The sequence below is a fragment of the Balaenoptera acutorostrata genome, chromosome 7 (assembly GCF_949987535.1).
Source record: "Balaenoptera acutorostrata chromosome 7, mBalAcu1.1, whole genome shotgun sequence".
NCBI lineage: Eukaryota > Metazoa > Chordata > Mammalia > Artiodactyla > Balaenopteridae > Balaenoptera > Balaenoptera acutorostrata.
Window position 1 is genome coordinate 66,023,459 of NC_080070.1, and position 12,150 is coordinate 66,035,608.

Genomic DNA, 12,150 nt, shown 5'->3' on the forward strand with positions numbered 1-12,150 from the left:
AATAATGTTATCCATTATTGTTAGTTTCATCCTGATATGAGATGCCTTCTTGTTATAACCCTTTCTCTTGACTTTTTTCTTTACCTTCTACCTAACCAAGAAAGGTGGAGATTTCCTCCAAAGATGAATTCTACCAACCACCTTAGAGGAAAGGAACAAACTGCTACAGTGGGAAATACCAAAGAGTAATAAATGTATATATAATTTCTATGTGTACTTACACTGGACTTGAAATTAAATTTCAAATTTAGGGGTTCTGTTTTGCTATGCAGCAACTGCTATTTGTTAAGATAACAAGGTTCCTGCATGCCGTATTTAAGCATTTTTGAATAAGGGGTTACAGAGCAGCATTCTAACATATCCTCTTACACCACTAGAAGTAAGCCTTGGATATATAAAAATGTTTCCTGTGAATTATTTTAATTATGCTGAGCATGCATTGCTTTTACAATTGGAAAGAAAAGAAAAAATGCAAAAAAAGAAAATGGATATTTTTTGGCAATGGTGACTATGGTATGTGGATTCTAGGAAACTTTTTGCTGTTGTTGTTAATAAAAGGAGGACATGTCTGGTTTTATTTGTGCTTGTACCTAACTTTTCCTTCATTCAGATTCATCCTGACTGAAATGTTGTGAAATAATAGGCTTCAAATACCCGGATAAGAGATGTTTTAGTACAAACATAATGCTCTAGTTGGAAATTTAAAAGACCTATTAAAAAATTATCCACTGGTGGGGGGTGGTGAAGTAAAGCTCAGAGCCCTTTTGCTAAAGGCGCGCCATAATCTCCAATTCTGATTCTCTGCCTCCATCAAGTCACTTGCAGCCACTTATGATTAGCCACTCTAGACACTCGATGAACTGGTCTTTTATAAGTATCTCTTGAACACCAACTATGTGCCTGGTACCATTCTAGGTGTTGAGGATACATCAAACAAAACAAACAAACAAAACAGCAAAAATTGTCATCGTAGAGCTTACATTTTAGTGGAGGGAGATACATAAAACAAAATAAGATAATTATGTAACATATTAGACAGTAATAAGTACTGAGATGAAAACAAAGAAGGGAAAGGAGATAAAAAGTGATGAGAATGCAGTAGGTGTGAAATTTTGGACAGGGAAAGCCTCATTAAAAAGGTGGCACTGGAGCAAAGACAAGAAAAAAGTGAGAGAGCAAGCCATGCCAATATTTGGGGAAGAGAATCCCAAGCCAGGAAAGGGCAAATGCAAAGCCTTGAGGCATGTAGAGGATCTAGGATATCCACTTGCTGGTGTGGGAGCAAAATGGAAAATAGTAAAAAGTCAGAACGTTTTCTTTTTTTAAAGTATCTAGCTTTTATTGAGTAAAATAGGGACATGTTGGGGGTTTTGAACAAAGGAATAAAGACCACTTTGAGATTTGTATTACAGATCACTTTGACTTCTGTGCTGAGAACAGACTGTAGACAGGGAGACCAGCTGAGAGATTATTTTAATATTCCAGGTTAGATGACAATGGCTTAGGACCAAGGTGACAGTAGGGGAATTGTGTGTTGAAAATAGTGAGATTCTGGGCATTATTCTTAAGGTAGAGCAAACGTAATCAATATGTGGATATGGGGTATTAAAGAGTTAACGAAGACTCCGAGGATTTCGGCCTGAACTACTGGAAGGATGGTGTTCCTATAAACTGGCATAATTGAAAACAGCAGGAATGAAGATTGTGGATGTGGGAACTGAGAAGTTCACAAGTTCAAATTGGACATGTTAATCTGAACAATTACTTTGGACAGCCAAAGCATGGTATTTGAAGACATGAGACTGGATAAAGAGAGTTCAAATAGTGAAAAGGTCCAATGTGTTTTTCCTTTGGGGCACTCCAACACTAAGTGAAGGTGTATCACCAAGAGACTGAGTAGAAAAGCCAACGATGTAAAAAGAAAACAAAGACAGCACGTTGTTCTAGAGAGTGAAGGAAGAAAATATTTCAAGGAGCTGGGTCAACTGTTACTATTAGGTCAAAGTGAGCAATGATAATTACCTTCTGAATTTAGAAACATAGAGGTCATTGATGCCCTAAACAGAAGCATTTTTAGTTGAGTGGTAAGGGTAAAACCTGATCAGGGTGGGCTAATAAACTTGAAAGAAGCAAAATTCAGCATAATTTTTGCTTGGCTCTTGTTTCAAGTACCTACTGGGAAGCATTTGTCAATTCTCAAAACTGCAATTTTTCGAATATACATAAATGCTACCCAAGGCAACATCTGTATTTAAATGTAGCTCTGCCTAGTGACCTCATTAAGCTGAGGAACTGACAAAGCAGTCTGCTGTATATTTAAATAAGCAGCACAGTAAAAGCATAATTTTAAACAAATTCATTTAAGGAAAAAAAAAAGAGCACGTTATCTTTCCTGGCAGCATTGATACCTGATGCAGTCCTAAGTGACAGTCAACTTCCATTGCCATTGCAGCTTCCTGAATAGCAGTAATTGGATGTAATAGTGTCTTCAAGACATACTATATCTCATGCCAAATTTTACATTCAGTTTTATGTGGGAAAGTCCAGGAATACTGAACACAAAGAGTTTACTTAAAGTTTAAGAATCTTAAAAGATCCATACAATTGTCTTCAATAGTAGAAAATGCTATTACTAATTTCTTAACGCATTTATTCGGAACTGCTTAATAAAATGTTTGTCTTTCAATTACTTAGCTATTTATAACTATGGCCCTGTAGTTTTTTACACATTTTTAAACTTTGAGGTGATTTGTGCCAAAGCATCCAGAGTGGTTCCCAACATGGGTGGGAATGAGACAATTTTGCTCACTAGGAAACATCTGGCAATGTCTGCATGCATTTTTGGTTTTCACAACCTGGAGAGGGGAGGAGTGCCACTGGCATATAATGGCAGAGGACAAGGATGCTGCTAACTATGCTAAAATAAAAATGCACAGGACAGGCCACTACAACAAATGGTCTGACTCAGAAAGTCAACAGTGGCAAGGCTGAGAAACTCTGCTCTGGAGATTGAAATTATGCAAGAGACACGGGAGCTTAAAAGTATGGACAGTCAAGTAACTGAAATGCACTCTACATTCATTTCAAGACTACCTGGGTTCAAATACAGTTGGTCCTCCACATCCATGGGTTCTGCGTTCATGGATACAGATATGCCATTTTATATACGGAACTTGACTATCTGTGGATTTGGGTGTCTGCGGGGGTGGGGGGGGTGTCCTGGAACAAATCCCCCAGATACCAAAGGACAACTATATCCACATTTGACTAACAGAATGAACTTGAATAATTTAATTCAAGTCTTGGTTTCCTTACTGTTTTTGAAAAAAATTTAAGCATTTGATATAATCCACATAATTTAACATTTAATTCAGTTCCTGACATGTAAAATGTGCTATTACTTCGTAAACACAAAGATTTATTATACCTATATATTAAAATCCAAAATTGTCTCACTAAATTCAAGTTTCTATAATGTCATGATTTACATATACCTATGTGGAAAGTTGATATATGACATGGTTAATTCTTGATTAGCCACCACTGAACCATTGAAATGTTCTGCTCATTTGATCATTTGAGATCCAGCTAAAAGGTCAGAGCTATGTAGCAGGTAACATCAATATACACCCAAACATTTTCTCTTACCAAATTCCAATTCCACAGCCCATTCTTAAAAAGTTAACTCTCACTCAAAATTGCTACTAACATACTTTCTAGCCTTTGAAAACCTGCCAAGACTCAGCAGAAGTTCTCAAGAGCTCTTCTTGGCCACTAGTTCCATGGTTAGTAGCAATGGACTCAGATCCAACAATCCCCAGCCAGACCACAGTGACTAACAACCTTAAAAATCTTCAGCAAAGAGAATGCCATGGTAAAAACCAGCATTAACAACTGCACATACTTCGACATCAGCCAGTAACAGAAATCTAGAGGTTTTCATTTTGCCCATGCCAAAGAGGCTTGAATAATCTTGCCAGTCTACGTTCGATTTCCAGTTCCAGTTCTTAAATATGCCCTGGTGTTACCAATGGCCTACACACAAAATAAAAGTGTTTTATTAGAGCAGCTTAAAGTCTTATTTTCAAATTACACGAACACACAGAAATTCAAGAAACTCCTTAAATTCTAACAGTTTATTTCCTATACCCTAAGTTATAAAATTCAGAGTAGAGTTTCGGCATTAAATAGTGACACACATCAAGTTTCAAACTATTTATTAATCAGTGTAAACCCCATCACAATACACCAACATGATTTTGTGCATTTAAAGGGGAAATATTTCCTGGTTAAGTGGAAAATTGTGCGGATGGCTTCTGGAAGACCTTCATTCTAAGCAGCTTTATAGTGAAACATTTCATTTAGAAGTCTGGACCTTCTTTCTTCAGTTTGCTGTAATCTACATTCACTGAGTAGAACTTGGAAAAGAAAAAAGATATTTTAGATAATCAATCAAATACACAAAGATGGTACAGAAGTTTAAGATTATTTTTATTCAGCTTTCTATAGTAACAATTACAGACATTAATTTTGTATTAGGAATATTTAACAATATAAAAGTCATTCAAACAAAGACATTAAAATTCCAGTTCTTTAATAATGGTTTTGGTAAGGTAAAAATATTCAATCTTCCTCAGAAGAGCAGTGCCAGTATAATCTGGTAGAACCTATAAAAAAATTCTTCTATTTCAAGGTGAATAATTATGAATTTCTTCTGATGCATACTTCCAATTCTTATGTTTTTACTTCCATCTCCACTATGTACATGGGTGACTCTCCAACAGAATAGAGAAATACCAGTTATCATCCCTATTTGGTTAGCAAAGGGCTATAATTTAGATGGGAAAAATTTATAGCAATAAAGATTGGCTAGTAATATAAAGTAATACTTCGTTGTGTGTTTGTTTCCATACTTTTTAGATACAAATTGGCCTGCTTTGATGGCTTTTCTGTCTATTTTCTCTCTCTCACTTAGATGTTTCCTTAATTTCCTAACCCAGAATGCATCAAAATCAAATTCACACCTGACCACCTTTGGTACAAAAGCTTTTAAACGGTACAGTATTTCTGCTTTTAAATAATACTGTATTTTGGAAGCTTTGTAATTTCCATAAATTTCCTTATATTCAACTTAAATTTTAGAAATACATCTATCATTACTTAAAAAAACTGCCTCTAACTCTCAAGAATTTTTTTAAAAAATGATTTATACTTGATACGGCTCTAGAATTCCTACTGAGGAAACATTAGGATTTGTACATAAGCCCAAATAAAGCTATAATCTTGAGTTTACTCATTCTTGTGCCAAAGAACACTGAAGAGGCTGTGCTATAATTACTTGGAGACTACATTATTTAACTCCAAAAGAACCAAAACTGCAGAATTATCATCATTTTCTTCAGTTTTTAAGCAAGAAGCTCATAAATCTGTGTCCATTATTTCTTCAAACCCTTTTCTTTATTTCTCCAAACATACCCTAACTTCTTTATCTCTAGTTGAAAAATTCTTATTTTATTTGACTTTTAAAAAAAGAAAAATTCCCAGGTTGTGAAGCTTATCCTTGAGATACGTACACAGACTTTTATAAACTTTATAAACATACAAGTATGAATCAGTCATAAAGCAGTATTTTTTGTTCTGACAGTGTTCTCCTATGAAGCAACTGAACTAGACAATGAGACTTAAAAAGAAACTAACTGTATCATCTCTAACATATTAACAAAATATTAAAGGGAATATTTATAAAAGGAACTGCAGGTTATATTTTAAGAAATAAATATTTGTTGGGCTCTTCTAATAGATCCCAGGCACTGCAGGCAGAATGCTTTATGTTTATCTTAATTATCACAACCTTACTCATTCTTACTTTATAAAAGAAGCCATTGAAGATCAAGTTATATGACTTGCCAGAAGCAGGATCAAGCCCCTACACCCAAGCAGAGTGGAAAGGTCACAGTACCTTTGCTAATTTTCTCAAAACTAAGCAGGTTTCTGATGTATTTGCTTTTATTCGGTTCCATGTGCCAGTATCAAAATACTCCGTCGAAGTTATTTTCAAATCTGCTTTATTTTTCAGCTTCCATGACCACATTCCTTTTCTCAATTTAATGGTGGCTACCTTTAAGGTTTTTGTAACAATAGCTGGGAAGGCACAACATATTCTGATCTTGGCTTTGGGGCATTTTATTCAGTTGAGAAGTGTTGCTAGGCCTTTAATGCTTAAATCCTATTTTAGCCCCCTGTCTTGTTTGTATTAGTTAGCTTCTCCTAGATTGTGAAGTAGCAAAAAATAACCACCAAATCTTAGCGGCTTACAAGAAAGGTCTATTTTTCATTCACATTATATGCCTTTATAAGCTGACTGCCCTGTGTTCTCTTCATTCTAATCCTGGGCTGAATGAGTAGCCCTTAACTGTCAATTTGGTCTCATGACAGATGGAAAAGAACAATGGGGGAACTACACACTGGCTCAGAAGTGGCAGGTAGCACTTCCCCTCATTTGATTTGCCAGAGCAAGCAAGTCACATGGCCAAATCTGATGTTAATGGGCCAGAAAAAAAATTATCTCAGGTGAGGGGAAGTGAATGATAGAGAAAGAATAATCTAGTCTACTAGTCTTCTAGTCTAGAAGCAGTAGTAGGCATCATCCACTCCAGGCTCACAAGCTTCTGGACTTGATTCCCTTTTATTTCTGCTTGCAAATGTCCCAATTCTTCTAAACTCATCTCTTGGCAAGTAGAGCCAGCAACAGTCCACAAACATCCTGTTTTCCAAAAACCTTTTCTATAACAAACTCTTTAGGCACATGGTCTTCTTTCCAAGTTATAGCAGGTCACACCTTATCAAATATTTTGCCATTACATGATTCATTTTTCCAGGCTCTAATACCAGTATCTTGGCTATTCACAGCCCAATCTATGCCACACACATTAGTTTTTTGTTGCAGCAACGTTCCATTTCCAGCTCACATGGCCTCATACTGGCAGGTATTTTCATGTTCCAGAACATGATTAATAATTAGCTTCATTAACATAATCACTTGAGGAGCTTTCTGAACTATATACGCAGAGACTCCAATATGCTCTTTGATGGAAGGACTAAGGCCTGTCTTTTTTGTTTTCTTTTCTTTTTTAAAGTTTATTGGATGTGGAATCATTTTCTCCAGAATGGACTACAATTTATAGGACAGAAAAAACAGGATGCCTGTGTATCATTTTTTGAGTCAAAATGTGACACAGATTAGATGGTTCACTTCAGCTTCACCAGTGCATTTTTGTTTGTTTCTTGTAGCAAGATCTGTTTAGAGATTTGGAAGCCAAATTATAATCAGAAGGTTGAGTGGAAAGCTTGGAATCTGTAAAAGGTGACAGTTATCTTAAAAGTTGTTGTCATCAGTAATGACAGCATCCATCTCCATCAAGGAGGTATATCTGCTAAGGGGTGCTGAACACTCCTCGGTCAAGACACCTCTTCTTGAGAGTGCTCAAAGAAACTGCTATTTTTTGATGAAGCAGCCTGGTATAATGGAAAATTCATGGCAAGTTACATACTTTAAATGGGTAAATTGTATGGTATGTGAATCATACCCTAATAAAGCTGCTGCCCCCCCACCCTTTTTGACATTGCAAGGATTTTATCTTTGTATGCAAAAAGTTTACAGGTAAGTAAAGCTGTGTTTGGGGAATCAATGGTCTCAGATTTTCAACTACATGGATGGACCTTAAGGGCATTATGCTAAGTGAGATAAGTGAGACAGAGAAAGACAAATACTGTATGATATCACTTAAATGGAATCTAAAAAACCTGAACTTGTAAAAACAGAAAGTAGAATGGTGGCTACCAGGGGATGGGGGGTGGGGAAATTAGGGAGATGTTAAAGGTACAAACTTGCAACTACCAGACCAACAAGTTCTGGAGATTTAATACACAATATAGTGATTATAGTCAACAATACTTTATTATAAACTTCAAAGTTGCTAAGGAACTATCTCTTAATTGTTCTCAACACAAAAAAGTGATATTTATGTAACATGATAAAGGTGTTAGCTAACACTACTGTAGTAATCATAGTGTAATACATAAATGCATCAAACAACAAGTTGTACACCTCGAGCTTATACAATGTTGCACGTCAATCATGTATCAATAAAACAAATTAAAAAAAGTAAATGGCGTCAGTCCATGAAATCATTCTTTGGAAGAGTAGTTTCACAAACCAGTTTTCCAGAAAGATGTTAAAAAGTTTATCTAGAAGGTTTATGGTAAAATATAAGTTTCAACTGATTTTCATTTCTTCCTACTAATTCTCAGCTGAAATATGTCAACCATACCAAGAAGAAAGAACAGCCAACCAAACCAGCCACTAGATTAGTGCTACTCAAAGTGTGGTCCATGGACCAACAGCATCAACATCATCTAAAACCTTATCAGAAATGCAAATTCTCAGCCTCTGCAACAGATCAACTGAATCAGAATCTCTGGGGATGGAGCTGAAGAAGATGCCTATGTACACTGAGGTTTGAGAACCACTGCACTACACTACCCAAGAGCAAAGAAAATATTAAACAAGAACTATACTATCTCTTTTTTTTCTTAGTCAAATCAGTAGAATTGAGACATTATCTTCATTTCACATACAGAGTCTAAAGCCTGTGAATAAAATCCTTAGAAAAAATATTTGTTAGAAAAATATGCCATTCTAATTTCACAGAACAATCTAGCAATTCTTCTAAGTTCATTATAATACAATTTTACTTGCAGATCCAATTTCAAAAAAAACCTACCCTATGACAAAGTTTATTAAAATACACTTTCCAGCAATTTTGAAGCAATTTTGTAGCTTACCTTGTACTGATCATTGGGACCCAGTTTGTTCCAGGGTTCTGGGTTATTCTTTTTGTCCCAACTAAAAGAAATAAAACATTTTAACTGTTAGAGTAATAAAACACTATTTAAAATAGTCTTGTACTCAAGAAGCTAACATTTCAAATAGATTAATCCCACTTCCTATCAGGTGAAGGATGGTGTTATTTTCATTATGGAGTTGAGATAGACAGGATTCATAATAAGCAATCTCATGTAATCAATGAGAAAAAGGTACAACACAGAGCCTCTTGGGGCAGCTGTCCTTGTCCCTATCCTTGTCACAAAAAACTTTACACTTGGCTTTTACTAGTGTTTACTATTTCATCAATGAAGTGATATACAGAAAACTGCATAGAAAAACAATGGAACAACCTTTTCCATGCCTGTTCTTTTACAACTTCAAAAAGAAGCATTCCCTATTGTGGAAAACAGGCAAAAAACACTTAAACATACCAGCAACCCTGACTGTTTTATAAAAACAATTATCTCGATCCTCACATTACAAAATAGGTATTAGCAGTCCTACTCAACCAATGAGAAAATGAGACTCAGAGAAATTCAGATAATTTCATGAACCAGAAAAAGTAAATGACAACAGTAGAACCGGGATCTGAACTTACTGTATGACAACAAATTTCAGGTTCTTTATACTACTTGATGCTGCCTCCCTAGAAAGGCTGTGGCTCCTGAATCAGTTTGATAAACCATCAAAGTTCTAAACATTTTTAAGCACTTACCTGACATCTGGATTGAACAATGCCAGGCGCAAAACATACAGTGCTGCTCCAGTACCTCCCGCTCCAATAAATATGAAGAGGGGGATCAACTGGAACCAAAAACAAAATAGACAAGAATCAAGAGTCATCTTCAAATACCTACATACTGATAAAAATAAACAGAAAGACTACAGTAGTTTCTACACATTGATTTCCAAGTCTCAAGCCATCTTTTTATTTTATTTTTTAAAAAAACTTCAACAGCTTTATTGAGGTTTAATTTACATGCCATAAAATTCATTAATTGCAAGTATGAAACCACCAATGATTTGTAGTAAATTTATAAAGTTGTACAACCATCCCACGATACAATTTTAGAACATTCTCATCACCCCAAGAATCTCTCATGGCCACTGCAGTCACTCCCCATCCCCACACCCAGCCTCAGGCAACCACTAATCTGCATTCTATCTCTATAGTTTTACTTTCTCTTCAAACCGTCTTTCTAATCTTGTCTTAAAATTTGAAAAAAGATAGACCTCATATTGAGGTAAGATTTCTTATAACTACATTCAAAAGAAAGAAATGTAATTTCCAAAGGATGTGAAGATAATTCTGGTTTAAATGTGGGAAAAGTTACATTCAAATTTTAAATTTTCCCATAAAATACATCGCCTTTTTCACTTAATATTTATACATCACTCCCATTAAATTTCCCAGTTTCTTTCATCTCAAGCCTTGAAAAACAAGCTCTTGGCAAATTACTTAAGCTTGCTTCGATACAGACGTTACGAAAAATAAAAATTCTGTTAAATAAAGAGTCTGAATGAACAAACAGAAACATACCTATTATAAATACCGGTTTTACGCATAATCTCTGAAAACGTACTGCTACCAACGCTTAATGCATCGTTAGGCAACTGGGTTTAAGATAAAAATTAAATATTGCGTAATTGATTTTTAGGGCCACAGCACGTTGATATGCAGGGGAAAATGTGAGATACAAAAGAACTCAACTGCGATTAAACTCTGCACTACAAAAATCCCCCCAAATATCAAGACGTCCAGACAAACCGAGCATTCCAAGATCAGAGACCCTCATATTTGCCTCAAAGCCTCATGGTGCAATGCAGTGAATACGAGACTCTAAACAGCACAACAAATAGGGTGCCTGACCTTTGCTGGTCTTTAACCCACACAGCGCACAACTATCCCTCTTGGTCCGACCAACCTGCAAGAGGACGCGCGCCCACCACACTGTTCCAACATTTTATTTTCCTCGAGAGCGTCCCTTACCTTTCGTGTGCCAGGCCAAACCCCACAATGCAAGGCGTGGAAGGTCAGAGCTCAAGGTCCTGGGGCAACCAGCAGAATAGGACAAAGTGAGGCAGGGTCCAGCCCCGAGAAACGGTAAGAGGCTGCGAAGGAGAAAGCTCCCAGGGGACTGAGGCAGCCGCAACCAGACACAGGATGCACAAGTGAAAACACTGGGAAAGGGTTTAAGAACTTACGCTAGGATGCTTCTTGGCCTGACCGATGATCTGGCGGATCATGGCTGCGACAGAAGCCTCGAGTCCAGAGGGAGAGAACGTCAAACTCGCAAGGCCCGGGACTGAAGAGCCTTCGTGCCGAGGAAGGGCGGACGTCCAAAGTCACCCAGCACCTCCTACCTGAAGGACCCCTGGCTCGGAGGACGGCTTGCGACAGGAGGGCCCGGATGCAGCTGTCCTAAACAGTGCCTGCTTTGACCCAGCAGCTCTCGCGTCCGCTCTAACCTGTCCAAATCAACAGCGTTCAACTGCAAAGTGAAACCTTCTCATTCCTATGCTATGCATACTTCTGATGGGTAATTTTTTGCGTCAAAAGTAGAATCCTTCGATTGACTACACAGGCACTTTCTCGGTAGGCCCCGTGTTTAAAGAGGAGGAGGACAGGCGGACGCACGGGCGTCGCGCTCTGCGAGCCGGGTCCTTTTGCTAGCCTCCAGGGAGCCGGGTCCGCGCGCCGAGACGCTGGGGGCGCGCGTGCGGGGCGCGCGCCGGCCGCCTTGACCGCCGCTGAGGGAGTTGCGAGGCGCCTTTGGCTGCTGAGCGCCGGGCGACTGGAGGGCAGGTCGAGTCTCTAGCCGCTAAGGTCAGCGACTGCGGTTTAAAAATACTGCAGCTGCTTCCTGTCCTTGACTGTCGTTTACGGGCAGAAGTTAGAAACTAGTAAATGACTTAAAGATGGCAGTTGTCCTGTCAGTGTGATCTATAAACAGTTCCTGGTCCTAGCTTAAGTGTTCAACGCTGCAAAGACCTTTGGAACATTGCCACTATCCTCTCCCCGGGCCTGAAATTGCATTCTAAAAATATGTTTTTATTGGTCGTGTCGCTACACATAATCTTTTCTTGTACCAATACAATTGTCATTTATCTGTTTGTTTTTGTGTTTTAACCCGAAAGTCTTCCCTGGGACAGGCTTTAGTGGACACTCTGAACGCCTTCCAACCCCATACGTAACTTAAAGCATCAATCAAATGATCACGCAAGTAATTGGGCCTGGAAAGAATAGGAAAAGTCACCTCTGA

General features: G+C 37.7%; 1 protein-coding gene across 1 annotated transcript; it reads right to left on the reverse strand.

The window, feature by feature from the left end:
• Window positions 1–4,200: 4,200 nt before the first annotated feature.
• Window positions 4,201–11,252, reverse strand: NDUFA4 (NDUFA4 mitochondrial complex associated). Its single transcript, XM_007191746.3, has 4 exons — window positions 11,093–11,252; window positions 9,603–9,691; window positions 8,845–8,905; window positions 4,201–4,418 (listed from the first exon to the last, which is right to left on the reverse strand). The coding sequence occupies exons 1-4, from the start codon at window positions 11,132–11,134 to the stop codon at window positions 4,362–4,364; spliced, it is 249 nt and encodes an 82-aa protein (XP_007191808.1). The 5' UTR covers window positions 11,135–11,252; the 3' UTR covers window positions 4,201–4,361.
• Between the last annotated feature and the right edge of the window lie 898 nt (window positions 11,253–12,150).

Bases quoted from the DNA above. Each gene is read 5' to 3' on its own strand.
- NDUFA4 (XM_007191746.3), bottom strand. From the start codon at position 11,134: ATGATCCGCCAGATCATCGGTCAGGCCAAGAAGCATCCTAGC. The intron at 9,692-11,092 runs GTAAGTTCTTAA...TTTTGGTTCCAG, and splicing joins AGGCCAAGAAGCATCCTAGC to TTGATCCCCCTCTTCATATT. The intron at 8,906-9,602 runs GTAAGTGCTTAA...TATTTCTTTTAG, and splicing joins TTGTTCAATCCAGATGTCAG to TTGGGACAAAAAGAATAACC.